Raw genomic sequence first — 19760 nt, forward strand, 5'->3', positions numbered from 1 at the left:
TGCTAAAATTTGAACACAGTTGGGCTGATTTAGAGTTTGACGGAGGTGGTATGACGTTGCAACTGCGACGAATTACCCTCTCCACCAAACTCAAACTCCACCATCTCATTTGCAGTCAGCGACATAAGACTACGACGGCCCAACAGAGAGTTTGGCCATTCAACCTCACGCTCAATTCAGAGTGGGCAGTCAAATGGCAGGTTTTTATCTCTTACCAAGGTGAAAACTTGTTGATAAGGAACAATAATTTTTTTTAAACGTATCCCCATATTGTGGTAGAAAATACCGATTTTGTGTGGGTCACTAGTTTTTGTTTTTTCAAAAACAAAATTTCGCTTTGGGATTTTGTTTTAGGAGAACTAAAAAAAAGTTAAAAGTCTAACTGTCAACATTAGCGTTTGACGAATCTGTCAATCAAACAGTAAAATCATTGACAGGAATCGACTGTGCCCTCCTTGCACTTTTACCCAGAGAGGCATTTCCGAGTTGATTCACAAAGGCATGTAAAAGTACATAAACAGTATGCAAAGAATACTTTTGTAGTACTATGTAGTTATAAATGCTTTTGTGAATCTTTCACATAATTTCTATTATTGGCTGTGACACAGAACCAATAATTGTGAATCTAAGTAAATCACGTTATCTTCCAGTGCTTCAAATTAGCCTTTGTCAGTAAAACCCCAACAACTTTTCCCCAGTTGATGGAAAATGGAAGCATGAATTAGGGGTTTTGACAGAGGTGGAAGGGAAAGACTCTAAAATTGTTTCAAAGGATTTAGTAATTTCGACCAAGCAGTATCTGATTCAATGCAAGTATTTTTACTGAGTATATTAGTCATCAGAAAGGCTGTGGAAGATATGCTGAGCCAGTCTCTGCATTGCCCTAAAGGCCTCATACTGGTGGGAATCCACCTTCACGCGATCTGGGTCTGCAGGTTGATCAAGGCGTTTAGGAAGCGGGAGGCCGATAACTGGAGGTTGTCCGCGGGTGAATAGAATTTTACTCTAAGATGGCAGACCTGGGTCTTACGGAGACCTCACTTCGGAGTGCAGAACAAGATGAGTGTGCCTGTGGTGCTTATTTAATTCTCAAGTCTGTGTAACTGATTCATAAGTCTCCACATCCTACTGCTAGAGGAGCAGCACTGTCCTTACACAATGACCTCCTACTGATAAAAGAGGGCTATTGTTCTTCTTACTCAATGGCTTCCTCCAGCTCAGTAGAAATAACCCCACTTCTTATAAAATACATCCTACTGCCCAGCAAGAATATTTGCCAACAACAATAGGAGCTATTAAAAATAAAAAGAGAACTCTATTTCAATTGATGGGAAGTTGTGCCTTCTTAGCCGGGGCTTGGCTTACTGTCTCTGATTTTACCTTGTTGGATGAATGTTTCATCCCACCAACATTACCACATTTCCTGTGAATGAGCAGTTATCCCGCCCTTTGCTATCTCTTTATTTTCACATAGTCAACTTTGACCAGAAATCACCGTGCTCTTATTCAATACTTCACTTAGGGCCATATGTAGGTAGCATATAAGTTACCACTTCTTAAATACCGAACTTTACCGATTCGGTATTTAAGAAGTGGTAACTTGTATGTAGGTATTCATTCGGTAAATATTACCGAATCGGAGAAATGCGGTAATTACCGAATCGGTATTTACCGATTCGGTAATGAGGCATACCTTCCCATTGATTCCTATGGGCCTGGAGGCCCATAGGAATCAATGGGAAGGTATGCCTCATTACCGAATCGGTAAATACCGATTCGGTAATGGGGGGAGCACATTCAAGGGTGGCAGGGTGTCACATTGACACCCTGTTGAACCCCTGATTCCTGCATGTGTGCACATGTGGCGCACATACATGCCCTAAGGGCATGTATGTCTGCCACATGGCACTGTTAGCCCAGCAAAATATTGCTTTTTGCAATGAATTCGGTATTTAGCACCAATATATATTTGGTGCTAAATACCGAATTATTTTCCCTACACATCACTCATTTGAGTGTCACCTACATCTCATTTCAGGATTCGGTATTTACCGAATCGGTAAAATTACCGATTCGGTAATTTTACCGATTCGGTAAATTACCGAATCCTGAAATGTTCCCCCTACATAGCACAAGCCTAAATACCGGTCGGTAACGGGATATTTACCGAAAATCGGCCGTTACCGACCGGTATTAGGCTACCTACATATGGCCCTGAGTGTGCTATGCGTTGACTCCCCAACCCTAAGTGTCTTTTGCTGAGCATGGCCATCTCTACTCTGAAGAAACTTCCACTTCAAATTATATACACTAAATGCATTGGATTTTACTGTGACCTCTGCACTCCTGTATGTTGATGGCATGCATTGGATTCACCATTGCAGACAGCATTATGATCAAGGGGAATCCATTTTGTTTCATAGATTTTGCATTTTGGGTACCTTTGAAATGTATAGGATGCATACATGCCAATCGATCTGACTCAGGCAGGGGACTCCAGATTATTTAAGCCAAAAATGGCTTTATTTTGGCTGTCTCCTGCCTGGAATTGCCTCGGCTCCAATAAAAGTCAATGTAGGAATTAATTATCGTGATTATATTTCTAAAATCTCCCACGTGTCCCTTATAAAATGTTGACATGTATGAGGATGCTCTCAAAGGATTTGCGGACACCTCACCATGGGGCATCCTCCTATACACACTCAACACTGGTGTTCGCACCCAGATGATTGCTGTTTTTTTTAGTGGGTTGCCCCCCCCCATACCACCACTCCTCTTCCCCCCCTGTTGACAGAGGCATTTTGCCACTTCCAACTGCCACGCTGTTTGATTAGGTGCCGCAGTGCAGGGGGGAAATGTCCATCACCAAAAAATTAGTTGCATTGAACCTGCATATCCTGATGAAATAAAGATACAATACACTGACCAAAAAATACTTGAATAACACATACATCACACAGGATTTCAATTCATCTCTTGACTCTTACCACAACGGCACAGTCCCTGAAGTGTTGATACGAGGAGCAGCAAATTATGTAGTTTATTCATGTTTGACTTTTTCTAGGAGAAAGAGAACACAGGACAGTTAATGCCTTTGCACAGTTGTAACAACTCACTTGAGAATAACTGATAATGTGAATTTGTATTTCAGCGTACAATTCTGTGAAAACCGTCGTAAAGTCAAATAACTTGGAGCATTGTGGCAACTTTGTTGCTGAAGCTCTCTATACAAGCCACACTCTAGTAAGGATTGTCTTACTGCCTTCAGTACCTCCATATAGTGGAATCAGCTCCATCTTGCATTGGGAAGGTCATGGAGCAGAATAGAAATAGAAAGAGGACATGGGGAACGAAAATAGTAACTGAAAGGGATAAACTACTGGGTCGATCAGTGTGACCGAATGGAACGGACAGATGTGAGTTCGATAAACCTAAACAGCCCAATAGAGGACACCCTAGACTTCTTGATATTGAGTTCTGTTACTGAGAGACTGAGCTATCTAACATGATTCGGACTGCGGTGTGCAAGGAACTCTAAAATTCATTTCCTATGGGAAATGATCACCTTGTGCACCAATGTCCCACTTGAACTCTATGAACACATTCGTCCCCCCACCACTGGTAGTTATTATGCTCAGGCAGACCAGGCTGCAGGCACTAACTCCACTCACAAGGGAAGTCAGAATACAGGCCAACATTTTAGAAGAGGAATGTGGGAGATTTAAAAAAAATTATCAGGGAAATATATTTCCCACATTGAGTTTTTGTGAAGCAGAGGCAATTTAGACTGGAGACAGCTAAAATAGAGCTATTTTTGCCTTAAAAAATCTGGAGTCTCCGGCCTCACTCTGTGGTAAATAAGTGTTTGAGTAGAATGGGCCAGGAAACCGGGAACCTTTGTAAAGATTGTATTGTGTGTGGTATTTCTGTAGTTCAACCCTAGCAAAAAGGCAGCAGAACACTATACACGGATAAAGACAAGCATTATCTGAAGGAGTGATGGGAGGGATATCTGGTTAATGAAGGGCTTGTTACTGTGTTGTACTTGTTGTACTGTAGGGCTCTCTGAAGAGGTGTGTCTTCAACTCTTTCCTATACAGAAGTAGCACTGGGTAGGTCCTGATTGATGCGGGGATGTTGCTTCAGATCCTGTGTGCGTGGGTGAAAAGGCCTGCAGTCTTGTTTTTTTATTTGTTACACTTCTTAGAGCCTGATTACGACGTTGGTGGTACAGGAGTGGGCAGCACGCCACTGCTACGCCCCTACACCGCCAAGAGTCGCTGCCACCAGATTACAAGTAATATTGTGGTCTGGCGGGTGGCGTGGCGGTCCCACGGCAGTCCTGTTTAAAGGCTCATTGTGAGCACCATGTTGTGCATTCCTTCCTGTGCAGGAACTGAGGGTGCAAAACTACAGAGGGCACAATATGCGCCCCCCCCCCCTACATGCACCCCGTGTACAGGGCAAGAGGAGGTCCTGTAGGCCCCCTTTCTTTCCTCACCACCAGTTACATGGAGGAAAAACCTCCACGACACCACTGGTGGTGAGGAAATTTGTAATATGCTTGGTGGGTCCTGAAGGCACCACCGCATATTATGGCTCTCAGACAGCCACAGGACTGCCAGGTAACATTGTTCCCTGGCGGCTGAGGCAGTGCAATGGCAGTCCAACTGCCAAAGTCCTAATAGGGTGGGGGACCGCCGATGCAACGGTGGCTGGCCCGCCACCGCCTTGCTCCTGTGAGTCTGGCAGTCCTCTGTTCGCCAGATTCGTAATAATTCCCTTAGCCTGCATTCAAGATCTGAGCATTGGCATCACAGATGATATGCAGGGTAGGATTTCCATATTCTCAATAGGGTAACAATCGATTCTAGCTTCAAATATGTTGAATGCATTTAACTGCATAGGACATATTTGACAACAGTGGCATTGCAGAAAATACACCTGTATGATGGAAATCTGGCCTGAATCCACACATTAGTGTTTTCGTTAGGTTTTATCAGGTTTAGGGAAATAAACACCAAAGACAATCTCAACATTCATTAGCTCACTATAGCTGGGCTCCAGCTCAGCTTCTTTGCGCTGGTCTTTTTATTTCTAGGACAGCTGGGACAATTCACACACAATTGTCTAGCTCAGTGGTTCCCAAACTTTTGACTCCTGAGGACCCCCATTGAGTCACCACTGGAAGCCGGGGACCCCCAAGCAATTTGTAGGATTTAAATTTCAAACATTAAAACAGTAATTAAAAAAAATAAACACACGTGTGCACCAAAAACAAATACTCAAATTACTAAGGATTTTAGGGGCATATTTCCAAGTCCCTATCGCCATGGGAACGTCACTTTTTGCGATGTTCCTGTGGCAGTAGGGGCTTCGCCTTATTTACAAGGCAGCGTTAAGCCACTTATTGTGGCTTAACGCTGCCTTATATATAAGGCCCCCTTTCACGCAATGCTTAGCATGAAAATGGTGGGCAGTGGGAGTTGCAGTGGGCGTTTCACTCAAACACCCATTGATTTTGACGCTGCCCTCTATTTACAAGGTCAGCTAAAATAGAAGACCGCACCAAAATTAAGACAATGAAAAACCTGGTCTTTACTTGGAGAAATGCGGAGGAATGCCTTATTTCTCCTCGTTTTTGCTTTGATTGTTTATGTTCAGGAAGGTGACCCTTTCTGCACATAAACAATCTTTAATAAAAAATGACGTTTTGTAACTTCCATGTGTGCTGCATTAGGCAGCACACATAGAAGTGACAAAAAGGCATTACAAAATTGTTCATGTGCAGGAAGTGGGAACATAGCAGCATCAGGATAATGATAGACTGGGAATAAACATATGTTGCTAACTTTTACCATGCAGTTTGTAAGCAGCTCTTTGATGACAGTTTATTGGACACTGCTAGATTACGATTGTCCCTTATGAATTGCACAGTGACAAAAGAATCTCTGTGACAAAATCAGTAACCCACTGACATATGCACATAAAATACTGTTTTTAAAAGTGCATTGTACACGTTCTTTGCAGTAGGCATATTAACATGTGTCACATTAGATAAGTCAAAGCTGCCACTGGACAAAACTCTCATCTCTCTCCAGCAGGTACATTAATCACTCGCCTTTTCTTGACACTTTTATAGTTGCTTGAAAACTGCTAATTTTACATGGAACTTTGCAGTGCTTTTAAAACTGCTGCCTGCGGACCCCCTGGGAATGTGCCACGGACCCCTGGGGGTCCTCGGACCCCAGTTTGGGAAACACTGGTCTAGCTTAAACCAAATTCTTCCCCTAACACAAATCTAGATCTATTGCCTTTACTTTTGCTTGGCAAAAATGGCAGTCTTTTAGGCCAGTTCAGAGAGGTAACATTGAGAGATGGCACTATTCAGACTGAAACTTGGGCTGAGCAGATTACGTGCAAGCCTTTGCAGCAGGTGCAGTGACTGGAAAACAAAACAAATAGAAATTGCTGAGTTAAAATTAGTATATAACTGTTATAGATCTTTTAACAGGGAATCCTAAGTGTAAAGAAACACCTAAAAGCATTTAGTAACTTTAATGCCATAATCTGAAGTAACTGAAAGGTAACATGTACCAGGTGATGGAGTCAGATGAAATGTGGGTTTGCCAGGTAGACGATAAGATGGCCAGTCCATTTACAAGACAAAAAGATAGCTTTCTTTGGCACCAATTTTGTGCAAACTTGGGTTCAGCTACTATCTGCTAGCAAACTAGGCATATAGGCTTCTGAAAGAAAGCTAAATTAGACAAGGTCCCCTAAAAAACAATAACATTACTTTGCTAGGGAAACCATCAATTAATGGAATGTGCCCATGCTTAACTGGAACAACATGCTTAGGGGTGTATGTATGTCATTACATCGCATAGTAATACCACGCATGCCATTACAACGCGGGTATTACTACGCAATGTCAATGACAACGAAATGCCATTACATCGCAACCTTTTACCACGAGTATGCTTTTACCACGCATGCCACTACAACGCAAAGGCATGCGTGGTATACTTGGGGTGAAAGTTTGCAAGGTAAGGGACTACCCTACCCCTACACAACCCTCCCCCACCCCCAGTCCTCTCCCTACAATAACACTACACTACCCTGCACGACCCCATGACACTACACTAAAACACTACACTACACACTACAACACTACCCTAAACCCTAATGCACTACAATGCTCAAATACTACAACACTACCCTAAAACACTACACTTCTAAAACTCTATAACAGTATCCTAAACCCTAAAACACTACAACTACCCTAAACCCTAAAACACTACACTACACAAACACTACTACACTACCCTAAACCCTAAAACACTACACTAACCTAAACCCTAAAACACTACACTACACAAACACTACAACACTACCCTAAACCCTAAAACACTGCACTACACAAACACTACTACACTACCATAAACCCTAAAACACTACACTACCCTAAACTCAAAAACACTAAACTACACAAACACTGCAACATTACCCTAAACCCTAAAACACTACATGCGCTGCTCTAAGGATACGGCCTCTTGCAACTGAACTCTACTTTTCACAAGCTCGTGCTTGTGTGGGTTTTCAGCATTATTTTAATTGGCGTTTGCGTGCGTCTTTAAAAAAAAGACAGCAAGCAATTGGGTAAAGGCGGGCGCATGTCTCGCCTTTCCCAGCCAATGTAACCGCCCACGGCCTAAGGCTTGTGGCTACGCGCACGGGCACCATCTGTTTTAAATTATCATGCCCTGACACAGGCGCGATAATTGAAAACAGATTGCCTGGTGCTCGCTCTCGCACGCACCACTCGCAGGCTTACTCTTGCCTGCCTCCCCTCCGGTATTGTGCCTTTCACCTACTCCTCACGGTTCACCAGTTGTGCCCTTTTGCACCACTCGCGGGCTTGTTGAACAGAGGAGGCGACGGTGAAGGTTTCGGTTTTGCTGCATTGAACTGCACCCAGTTTTCCCTCATCCATCTCTCCTGCCGAGGAAGGCAATGCTGCATTTTAGTTAAAGATGCACAAACTTGCGTAATGTTCTACTCAAGAAATAAGTAACATTTCTGTGAAAAATGTGCATATCTCGCAAATTATGCTTAGGTGGTTGTCTACACGAAAACTATATGCGAGGTATGCCCTTGCGTACAATATAACATAAGACACCTGCTCACTGCAATGGTTTGTCAGCTGCTTGAAAACTATTCTAGAGATAGACGCCTTAGTACAAAAGTGGCAGGAAAAACCTGAGCAGTATTTTGGGCCCTCGTACGAGTGATAGTTTCAACTCACACCTGCAAAAAATATGCAAAAAGCATGAGAAACAGCAAAAATTAATGAGAAAATTGCAAAATAATAATCAGGACTTAAGGATGACTTTGCTTCATGTACCAAACTGAACCGAATGAAAAACTGAAAACCATTTTGGTGAACTGGGGGCATATTAACATGGGCTTTATCTCCGCTTTTTTGGCTTTAAAAGCCAAAGAAGCGGAGATAAAAATATCGCCCTATAACAAGTGGGTGCTAACATGCAAAATCGCATGATAGCACCCTTTTTCACGACGCTTCCCTTTGCCTCTCTAATGAGATGCAAAGTGGGCGTTCCAGAGCAAAATAATAGGAGAAATGTCGCTAAGCGACAATTCTCCTATTATCAAGCTTCACGCTAACCCTGTTAGAGACGAAAAAAGCAGCACTAACCACGGTTAACACTGCTTTTTTACGTCTGCTAATTTTCAGATTTAGCCATGTAATCCAATGGGAGGTGGATTACATGGCTAAATCCACCATGGGCTCTCAACAAGGATATCCCTATCCTTGTAGTTTTATCGCTGCATTACCAGCGATAACCTCCCAAATTGCCGCTATCGCTGGATTTTTTATCGCCTAGGCGGTTAACGTGGTTAATAACGCGATAACCAGGCGATATTATCCAGCGATAGCGGGCGTTAAAAAAATTAACACTAAGCGCCCTTAGCGTTAATTTTTCCTGTTCCTTGTTAATATGCCCCCAAGTCCTTAAATGTCACTTACACGTCACTTTTGAATCTCAGTAAAATGCACATGGACGTTATTTATGGGTCGCTATTGCGATCCATGGCATGCTCATGGCTTCCCCTGGCACTGCTCTTGCTACCCCCTAGCCACTGGAGTTTCAAAGGCAGAAACAGAAACAGGAGCATTCGATATATATATAATTTTTTGCAACCAAAAAATGAAGGGGCATATCAACAAGAACCGGCGATAATTATCGCTCAGCGCTGTTAGCGTGAGGATAATTATCGCCGGCTAGCGTGAATTTTTATCGCTGAGATAGCGTGCTATTAGCAACGCTTATCTCAATAGCGATAAAAATCTACACGCTAACAGGCTAACGTGAGATTATCACTGGAAACCCAGCGATAATCTCACGTTACCTTGTTGATAGGGACAGGCAAACTTAGCCATGATATCCTCCTTCCATAGGATATCATGGCTAAGTCTGAAAATTAGCAGATGTAAAAAAGCAGCGCTAACCGCGGTTAGCGCTGCTTTTTTTGTCTCTAACAGGGTTAGCGACATTCTTGATAATAGGAGAAATGTCGCTTAGCGACATTTCTCTTATTATTTTACTCTGGAACGCCCCCTTTGCATCTCATTAGAGATGCAAGGGGAAGCGTAGAGTAAAAGGGTGCTAACATGCAAATTTGCGTGTTAGCACCCTGTTGTTGATAGGGTGCTAGTTTTATCTCTGCTTTTTTGGCTTTTAAAGCCAAAAAAGCAGAGATAAAGCCCTTGTTGATATGCCCCTAAGCTCTCTATAGCACAACTACTTCAGACTGATCTCACTTGAGCACTAAAACATTACAAACTGTGTTATTCTGACCAGCTCATCAGCCAGCCTCTCTGTCTCAACAAAGCATTTAAGGCCTCCTTTGCAGAAGCTAGCTATGACAGGAAGAGTTACTTTCAGTTTCTTTCCTCTGCTGCTGCAATCATTTTATCGTCAGCTACAGGATTTCAAGAGAAGAGACATGTAGGAGGTAAGGTCTCTCTCCCTGTTATTATGTTTAGTCTGTCATGGACTTGGGCACTGGAAGTAGGTCCTTGGGTGGCTTTCTCTTGCTGCCTGCTACTTATTTGCTTCAGTTAAAACAGTTGGGAACCTGGATAGGTAAGAGTCACTACAACAACTTTCTAATTCACAGCAGCTCCCACTGAGATATGCATTCAAAAGATTACTAAAATAAACTGACAGGGCATCACTGTTAAGCTTGGTTTCAAAGGGCTCAGAGCTTGGTGGTGGGCCTACAAAAGCATGCATTGGAAATACTATAATAGATCTGCACAGCACTTGATGTGACTTACACCCTAATTTATACCTTCTTGAATTGCGGGTATAAATGGGGAAATTTGATGAAAAAAATGTGTTTGGGCTTCATATTTTTCCTCATAATCTCACCAGGTCGGTAGTGGTGGCCAAAGGGTGGCACAATGAGGCCAAAAAATGGGGGAAAGTGTAGAAAATGTGCAGAAAAAAAGTGGGGGCATATTTACAAGGGCTTTATCTGGCTTACAAAGCCAAAAAAGCGGAGATAAAACCAGCGCCCTATTTACAAGAGGGGGCTAACATGCATAATCGCATGTTAGCACCCTTTTTCCCAACGCCTGACTTTGCATCTCCAATGAGATGCAAAGTGGGTGTTACTGGGCATACCCAAGATGGACTACCTTGCAAATTTCGCTGATGTTTACATGATTTTAGCACACATTAGATTTAAAACCTAACGTCTGCTAAAATCCTGACTTAGCCGTCCCTAACATAGGGGATGGATTATGCTGATACGACCCTGTGGGTCGTATCAGCAAGGTTATCGCCCCTTTGCAGGGAACATTGCTGGAAAACCAGCGATGCTCCCTGCAAAAGGGCGATAACCTCGCTATCTCTGGAATTTTTATCGCCCTGGAGTAACGCGTTGTTAATAACGCGCTACCAGGGCGATAAATACCAGAGATAGCATGCGATAATATAATTATCGCTAAGCACGGCCAGCGATAATTATCGCTGGCTGTTGTTAATATGCCCGTGGTTCGTTGCCCTGCAGTTTCTCCACATATTTCCCCTTACCTCCTATTTAATGAAGCTGGAATGTCTCCCATGTAGGCTAGAGACTTGGTTTGTAAACTTCCTGCTTTTAGTTGATGGTAAAGAAACAAATACTTTAGTGCAACAGGTGCATTGGACCAAGGACTCTGATGTTAGATGCCTAATACAGCCTGTTCCCAGCATGCGGCACAGAGGCACATCTATCAGTAGCCAGGACCAGACTGGTCATACCAAGCATCCGACGTTTCCCCAGAAAGCTGGAAAAGTGGGGACCGGTTTTGTTACTGGGTGCCAGTTTTGCAGTGGTGATGCAATATCGGCCCCCAGTAACAAAAGCGCAACAAGCAGGCATTTCCAGCTTCCCAGGGATAGGCAGTGCAGCCGTAGGGGCTTGTCCGAGAAAATTGCCAGGACAACTTTGGGTTCCCAGTCCGGCCGGCCCTGTCACTAGCGCACATCACCAGGGCACAGGTGGTGTGAAAACCCAACATCAGCTTGTTCCTGGCACACAACACAAAGGTGCTACTATAAGTGGTGCAGCAGGTGCAGTTGAACCCTGGTCTAAGCGCAGTGAAGAGCCAATGTCAGTCTGCTTCCCATTCAAAACAGAGGGGTACTGCTATCAGTGCTGCAACAGCAGGGATGTCATTTCGGCATTTTCAGGGTCGCAGCTGTGACCTCTGGCCTGGCCATTGCAACCCCTGGCAACGCCTTTGCAACCCCTTGCCTCAAAGATGACAAACAAAATCAGTGCCAGGAACACAGGGGTAGTGAAGCAGTACTACATGCACCTGGGGCCTGTAAATTAAGTGCTACAAGTGGGCCTGCAAAAGACACACAATTGATGGACAGAATGCAAAACAAATCAAAACATTCACCCCCATTCAAGAGATCTGGGTTAAATCCATCATTCTTTTGCTCACCATGCCACCCCAGTTTAGACCTGGCCATATGCAAATCAGTCTTGACCCTGTGCCTCATGGGAACAGCCCAGCCCGAACTGCCAAGCTAGTCTGGCTGAAGAAGGGTGACGTACCCTGAAAGCGGTCCCAGGATGCTTGTTTCAGGTCCAGGGAGGACCTGGCCTGGCAGTTCGGTCTGGACTGTTCCCATGGGGCACAGGGTCAAGACTGATTTGCTTATGACTGGGTCGAAACTGGGATGGCGTAGTGGACAAAAGAACGATGGATTTAACCCAGATCTCTTGACTGGGGGAGAATGTCTGCATTGTCAGCATTCCATCCATCATTTGTTTGCTGTAACACTTTTCGCCCTAAGTGGGATGGGTATGCCCAGACGTGGGTCCCTTGCTCACTGTGCCACTGGATTCAAGCTAGCCTGGCTGAAGAAGGGTGACATACCCTGAAACCGGTCCCAGGATGCTTGTTTCCGGTCCAGGGAGGACCTGGCCTGGCAGTTCGGTCTGGACTGTTCCCATGGGGTACAGGGTCAAGACTGATTTGCATATGGCTGGGTCCCAACAGGGTCAAGACTGATTTGCAAATGGCTGGGTCCAAACTGGGGTGGCGTAGTGGGCAAAAGAACGATGGATTTAACCCAGATCTTTTGACTGGGGGAGAATGTCTGCATTCTCAGCATTCCATCCATCATTTGTTTGCTGTAACACTTTTCGCCCTAAGTGGGATGGGTATGCCCAGACGTGGGTCCCTTGCTCACTGTGCCACTGGATTCAAGCTAGCCTGGCTGAAGAAGGGTGACATACCCTGAAACCGGTCCCAGGATGCTTGTTTCCGGTCCTGGGAGGACCTGGCCTGGCAGTTCGGTCTGGACTGTTCCCATGGGGCACAGGGTCAAGACTGATTTGCATATGGCTGGGTCCAAACAGGGTCAAGACTGATTTGCAAATGGCTGGGTCCAAACTGGGGTGGCGTAGTGGGCAAAAGAACGATGGATTTAACCCAGATCTTTTGACTGGGGGAGAATGTCTGCATTCTCAGCATTCCATCCATCATTTGTTTGCTGTAACACTTTTCACCCTAAGTGTGATGGGTATGCCCAGACGTGGGTCACTTGCTCACTGTGCCACTGGATTCAAGCTAGCCTGGCTGAAGAAGGGTGACATACCCTGAAACCGGTCCCAGGATGCTTGTTTCCGGTCCAGGGAGGACCTGGCCTGGCAGTTCGGTCTGGACTGTTCCCATGGGGAACAGGGTCAAGACTGATTTGCATATGGCTGGATCCAAACTGGGGTGGCGTAGTGGGCAAAAGAACGATGGATTTAACCCAGATCTTTTGACTGGGGGAGAATGTCTGCATTCTCAGCATTCCGTCCATCATTTGTTTCCTGTAACACTTTTCACCCTAAGTGTGATGGGTATGCCCAGACGTGGGTCCCTTGCTCACTGTGCCACTGGAATCAAGCTAACCTGGCTGAAGAAGGGTGACATACCCTGAAACCGGTCCCAGGATGCTTGTTTCCGGTCCAGGGAGGACCTGGCCTGGCAGTTCGGTCTGGTCTGTTCCCATGGGGCACAGGATCAAGACTGATTTGCATATGGCTGGGTCCAAACTGGGGTGGCATAGTGGGCAAAAGAACAATGGATTTAACGCAGATCTTTTGACTGGGGGAGAATGTCTGCATTCTCAGCATTCCGTCCATCATTTGTTTCCTGTAACACTTTTCGCTCTAAGTGGGATGGGTATGCCCAGACGTGGGTCCCTTGCTCACTGTGCCACTGGATTCAAGCTAGCCTGGCTGAAGAAGGGTGACATACCCTGAAACCGGTCCCAGGATGCTTGTTTCCGGTCCAGGGAGGACCTGGCCTGGCAGTTCCGTCTGGTCTGTTCCCATGGGGCACAGGGTCAAGACTGATTTGCATATGGCTGGGTCCAAACTGGGGTGGCATAGTGGGCAAAAGAACAATGGATTTAACGCAGATCTTTTGACTGGGGGAGAATGTCTGCATTCTCAGCATTCCGTCCATCATTTGTTTGCTGTAACACTTTTCGCCCTAAGTGGGATGGGTATGCCCAGACGTGGGTCCCTTGCTCACTGTGCCACTGGAATCAAGCTAGCCTGGCTGAAGAAGCGTGACATACCCTGAAACCGGTCCCAGGATGCTTGTTTCCGGTCCAGGGAGGACCTGGCCTGGCAGTTTGGTCTGGGCTGTTCCCATGGGGCACAGGGTCAAGACTGATTTGCATATGGATGGGTGTAAAACTGGGGTGGCGTAGTGGGCAAAAGAACGATGGATTTAACCCAGATCTTTTGACTGGTGAGAATGTCTGCATTCTCAGCATTCCGTCCATCATTTGTTTGCTGTAACACGAGTGGGCCTGCAGCCCTTATTGTGCCACCCACTTAAGTAGCCCCTTAAACATGCCTCAGGCCTGCCATTGCAACCTGTGTGTGTAGTTTTATAATGCTATTTCGGCCTTGCAAAATAAGACTTAAACCTTCCTTTTAAATACATATACGTCACCTCTAGGGTAGGCTATAAGCGTCCCACCGGGCAGGGTGCAATGTATTTCAAAAGTAGGACATGTGATTTTAAGTTTTACGTCCAATAGGTCTCGCCTTTGGGATCTTATAAGTATTTGGTTATGCAGCACAATATCCTTACTGCAACAACATTAACTGTTGCATGGCTAAACACTTATAAGGTCCCAAAGGCGAGACCTATTGGCTATGCCAAAGCTTGTTTTAAAAAGTGTTGGTAACTTCACTAACCTCCAGAAGATGTAAAAAAAATTCGGGGGACGCAAAGTCCACCCACATTTCTCTCTTGGGGCTATTAAAATGAATTTAATGTTTTGCCTATTTGCAAGATGTCGCACTGGCAAATTTGGGAGTTTTTACCTCATTAAACCACAAGCAAGATAATTCAGATTCTCCATTGTACTGAACTCTTGAAATAAAAGTTTATTTTCAAACTTCAGAACCTTTAATATCCTTTTGTGCCTCATGATAGGTTCAAAAAAACATAATCAAATAAACAGATGCTACAACTGATAATTTGTTTTGAAACATGATCCGTTTTATTGGATTGTGAACAAATAAAATTAAACCTATTTTCATATATAATGAGTCATTGTAATGAATCATTTCATTTGTTTACACTGGCGTATCCTGAGTAGGTTACGTTTCGCAGAATCTGTGCCAGATTTCACAATATCTTAGTAGATAAATGTATAAAAAAAGGGACGAATTCACATAGGTAATCTGAAATCTGCACCAGTTAAAATCCCTCTCTGTGGTGCAGATTCACGATTTTTCGCAATCATTCCCAGTAGTATGCCTGGAAAGATCTACTAAGCGATACTTTCCAGGCTACCCCTGAGAACGCAGATAATGGTTTTTGGCACCACTTTTAACCCTAGTAAGGAATTGTGTGGACGATGCAGTCATTGAAAGGAAGATCTGATGGGAAAGAAACATTTCGCCATCTGGAGAACGCTCATCCGTTACCACTCCACCAAGGGTTTCTGGTGGTGGTGGAGGGTCCTTTGCCCCTTCCAAGCCTGGAAGAGCCATTACCGAAGCCCTTTGCTAGAGTGAATCTTTGATCATTTGTAGGGCGGGAAAGGATCTGAGAGGAATTTGTAAATGCCAACAAACTCCCAAGTTTGTGGGAGCTCACACAATCCCTGGCAAACCATCCATTCTCTGCGGTCTTCCTAAATGTAATTTGGCCCCGCTAAGGGCCTCCCTTAATGCCGTGCCATGACTGATAACCGGTTCAAAAAGAAATGGTCACATATCCCCAGCACTAAAAACCTTGAAGTGGTTGCCGTACGAAGCAAGAATACAGCTAAAGATTGCTTGCATGACTCATAAAGCCCTACATCTCAAGCCCCCATATATATGGCTCAAAATCTAGAGGTATCAGGGGGGTGCCGATCCTCACACCGTGCAAGTTCACTGCTACTGAGACCACATATTTTCCACAAAACAGAACGAGTTGCAGAGCCTTCTTGGAACTCTCTGCCACCGGATGTCCGACGAATCTCATCTACCTCTTCCTTAAAAAAAGAAGTGTAACAATACTAATGAACAAGTTTCTGCCCTAAGTGACTTTAGGTCTTATTATTTACTCACCTGACCACTATCCAGATGCCGTGATTGAGCACTACATTCATGTGCAATCATCATGAACTCCAGCATTACCTTGCCACTCTTATATGTAACGAATGTCTTTTCCTATAACTGTATCCCACCTACCCTATAATGTGAAGCGCTCTGATACTATTTAGGGTCTTGTTTGCGCTATACAAAACTTTATATAAATAAAAAATATATATATATTTGTCCCAACCCCCACACCCCACCCCTAAAGTGGGGTACATCGCTATGTAATTGTATTCAGCCATAGTTTACAATTAGTCTGCAGTAAAACCATCTATACAGGGCTGAATTTGCGCCGCTGATTGCAGGTGAGGGCCACTGGTCCCAATTTTTGGGGACTGACACTTACTACTCCTCATCAGAAATTGATCCAGAGCAAGAGAGGGAAAACACACATAGGGCATAGAGGGAAGAAGAGAAAGACGGAGAAACAGTGACAGCCGGATCAATCAGAAACCTATACCAGTGGGATTAAGAGGCAGGGAGTACTTGGAGATGGATTTGAGGTGCAAGATGGAATGAAAACTACTGAGCCTTGGTGTGTGGCAGGAGCGATTCAATAGTTTAAGGTTTCTAAGTAAAACTTTCAGCCCCACACTTTTCTTTTACAAATCAAGCAAAGCATTGACGCCTGACATATAGCCTTTGGTGGCTAGCTGTGGGTCATAACAGGAGCAATTTTAAGTTGTAAATTTAGGTTTATGGCTATAAAAGACTTTGTGAATTGGATCCGAATTATCTAAATAGAGCATAATTACACAGTAATTAAATATTTAGAAACATAGGTATGGATCTCGCCTTCCTGGACCTAGGTTGGACACCTTTGGTTTAACATAAGTCCATAGGCTGTCCAATTTTTCCCCTTCCTTAGCACTAGTGCTGCATAATGAATATTTAAGTAATCTACACATAATTATTTGCTTGAACAATTATTTAGATGTATTTTTTTAATGTTGACATGAAAACGTACTAACTGCAGCTCATCTCAAATGTGACTTTTCCATTTGAATTTACATGAAAAGTTATGGGACAGATTGACTTTTCTTTCGTGCAGTGCAACACAGCAAAGCAACTTGCTGCTCTGTGTTCTGTGAAAGAAAGAGGGCAGAAATGTGTCCTAACTACTAAGATATGATGCAATTCAGCTCTCTCCCAGCCGCGGCGCACTGCCCGCTGCCGTCCGCCAACGCAAGCACCCGTGCACCATTGTTCAAGAGTGCCTGCGTTACGGGCAGGATTGCTTTTGTCGAGGAAGGGATACCTTCTTGCGCACAAAATAATCCTCAGAGGCATGCTCCTCTTCCGATGCGTCTTCATGATGCAGCACAGACGGAAAGAAGAAGGAACAAGGAGAAATAAAGATATTTCCCCTCGTTGCGTCACTGTCGGGTGGGCGAGCTGGTTGCCGCAAACCCCTGTTTACACGTCTTTGTAAATCTGGGTTTGTGTCAGAATCCATGGATAGATGCATGGGAGCGCCCATGCTCCACTCATGCAACGCCCAGCTGACGCAAAGTAACGTTATAGAGGGGCAGATTTATGTTGCCTGGTGCATCTCTGCAAATCAGCAGGGATGCGCCAGGAAAGATGCGACATGCAAGTTTACCCTTGCGCCACCCATGATGCGCCGCATTTACAATGCGCCGCATCATGGCGCAGGAATAAACAGATGCGTGTCGCATCTGGGGCGTAAAGTTGGCGCAGTGCTGGAGTAGTGTTGCGTGCGACACACAACTCCAGCACTCTTCCAACTTGCCCTATCTGTAACGTGGTGCGTCAAGCTTTACGCCTGCGTCAAGCAGGCGCAGGGTTTTGACGCATCAGCGTTGGAAAAGTGACTCAGTGAAATCTTGTAGATTTCACTGAGTCACTTTTCAGGGGCGTTCCTGTGACAGAACGCCCCCCCCCCCTGCGTAGAAACGCCCACATGAAACCTGACGCAGGTTTCATGTGGCGCAGGGCTTTACACCGTGACGCATCTCCATAGATGCGTCACGATGTAAATAGGGCGCAACGTGGCGCAGGGTTTACGCCGCCGCTGCGTCACAAAAGTGACGCAACGGCGGCGTAAAAGTGGCGCAAGTCCAACATAAATCTGCCCCAAAGTATTTACTAAAGAACGCAAAGCCACACAAATTGCCTCCGAGATACGCCACAAAAGTAAAGCAACCCCAACACAAAACCTTAGTAAATCTAAGCCTAGGCTTACCACAAAGACCCGAAATATCTCTCATGCTGTCCCTAGACTTGTTGATGAGGAGATGGACCCCCCCCCCCACCCTTTCCTTATCTATAGTGAAGACAGACTTGTAAGGTTTTCTGGGGAAATTATGGGATGAACAGTTGAGTGAACTATCAAAAGGGTATGGCAGGGGACAATGGGGCAGGAGAGAAGTCGAGAACACACAGGAAAGACATGAAGTGACCAAGAGAAAATGTGTAAGGCAAGGAGAGACTGAAAGGAGTCCAGCTATAAAGTAAGAGGTCTGAGGTACTGAGGGGTGGGGAAGAACGAGACAAGATGAGCCAGAACAGAAAGATATACGTGAGAATAAAGGATGTTTTTAGTGAATGACTTTCAGTCACAGGTGGTCTACGGCTCAATTACAGCTTGCAGCAATACATGCCCGGGTTCATCATTTGACTAAACTGTGTGATATTGGGCAAATCATTTTATCTCCCTTTGGAAAAGTTTCCTTTCCTGCTAATATCAGTGGCATTTGTAACAGACTAACACCCAGACTCGCATATCCAGTGTTAGGAACAAAACAAAAAACGTGGCATTTAGATATCGTCTTATTTTAAGGAAATTCAGGCTTCATTTTTTTTGCATTTCTAGTGGATTTAATAAACAAGTCACACAGCATTAGCCACAATAGACGAGACCCTGTACTCCTGGCTCTGTTTGCCCTGGGGTCACCCACAAAATAAGCGGTGTCACTGCACAATAATGTATATAATATATAATATAGTACAAAACAGGCGCAACTTCTGTCCCAAGGTAGGAAACACGACAAAGTAGAAATATTGTACCTGTGTGGAGAGAGGGCGCTCTTCTAGTGGCTGCCAGCCTGGAAACAGGACCCACCGGCCTCGTGCGACTCCTTATGAAGCCTCGGGCTCGCCCACCCTAGGGGGCTGGCAGCCCCCCAAAGTAAGCTGTCATCAAGAGGAGGTGGCGGGAGAAGGCAAAAGCACCCTGTGGGTGAGCAAGAGGGCAAGTGAAGGGGGTGGAGTGAGAGCATGGCGATGGAGAGATTACACACAGATGCCCGGCTGGAGTCTGGGTGGGGGGAGGATACAGAAAAGTGGAGAGAGGGTTGGGAAGGAGGAAAGAGGACGCTAGTGAAAGTTGGAAGAGATGGGCAGAGCAACCGTGGAGGAAGTGGGTGAGCCAAGAGTGGTTGTTACGAGCAAGTGGCGGCAAGCCTGCAGTATTGCTCAGTTGGGTTAACATAACCTGCTTCAGAACTCCATGTGAAACCTCAAGTTTACAGGTTCCTAGTTTGGAAGAGTCTTTCTGAGGCTAATAAAGTGAGTTTCATTTAGGTAGCTAATAAAACCTATTA

General features: G+C 44.9%; 1 protein-coding gene across 1 annotated transcript in view; it reads right to left on the reverse strand.

The window, feature by feature from the left end:
* Positions 1 to 19258, reverse strand: part of LOC146773008 (intelectin-1-like) — a 41095-nt gene extending 21837 nt beyond the window's left edge. Inside the window, exons 1-2 of the mRNA XM_085637881.1 lie at positions 19225 to 19258; positions 2988 to 3060 (exon numbers count right to left, since the gene is read on the reverse strand). Coding sequence (XP_085494007.1) covers positions 2988 to 3048 — 61 coding nt within the window. The 5' untranslated portion in view covers positions 3049 to 3060; positions 19225 to 19258. The remainder of the gene's footprint in view (positions 1 to 2987; positions 3061 to 19224) is intronic.
* Between the last annotated feature and the right edge of the window lie 502 nt (positions 19259 to 19760).

This window comes from Triturus cristatus, chromosome 12 (assembly GCF_964204655.1).
Source record: "Triturus cristatus chromosome 12, aTriCri1.1, whole genome shotgun sequence".
Lineage (NCBI taxonomy): Eukaryota > Metazoa > Chordata > Amphibia > Caudata > Salamandridae > Triturus > Triturus cristatus.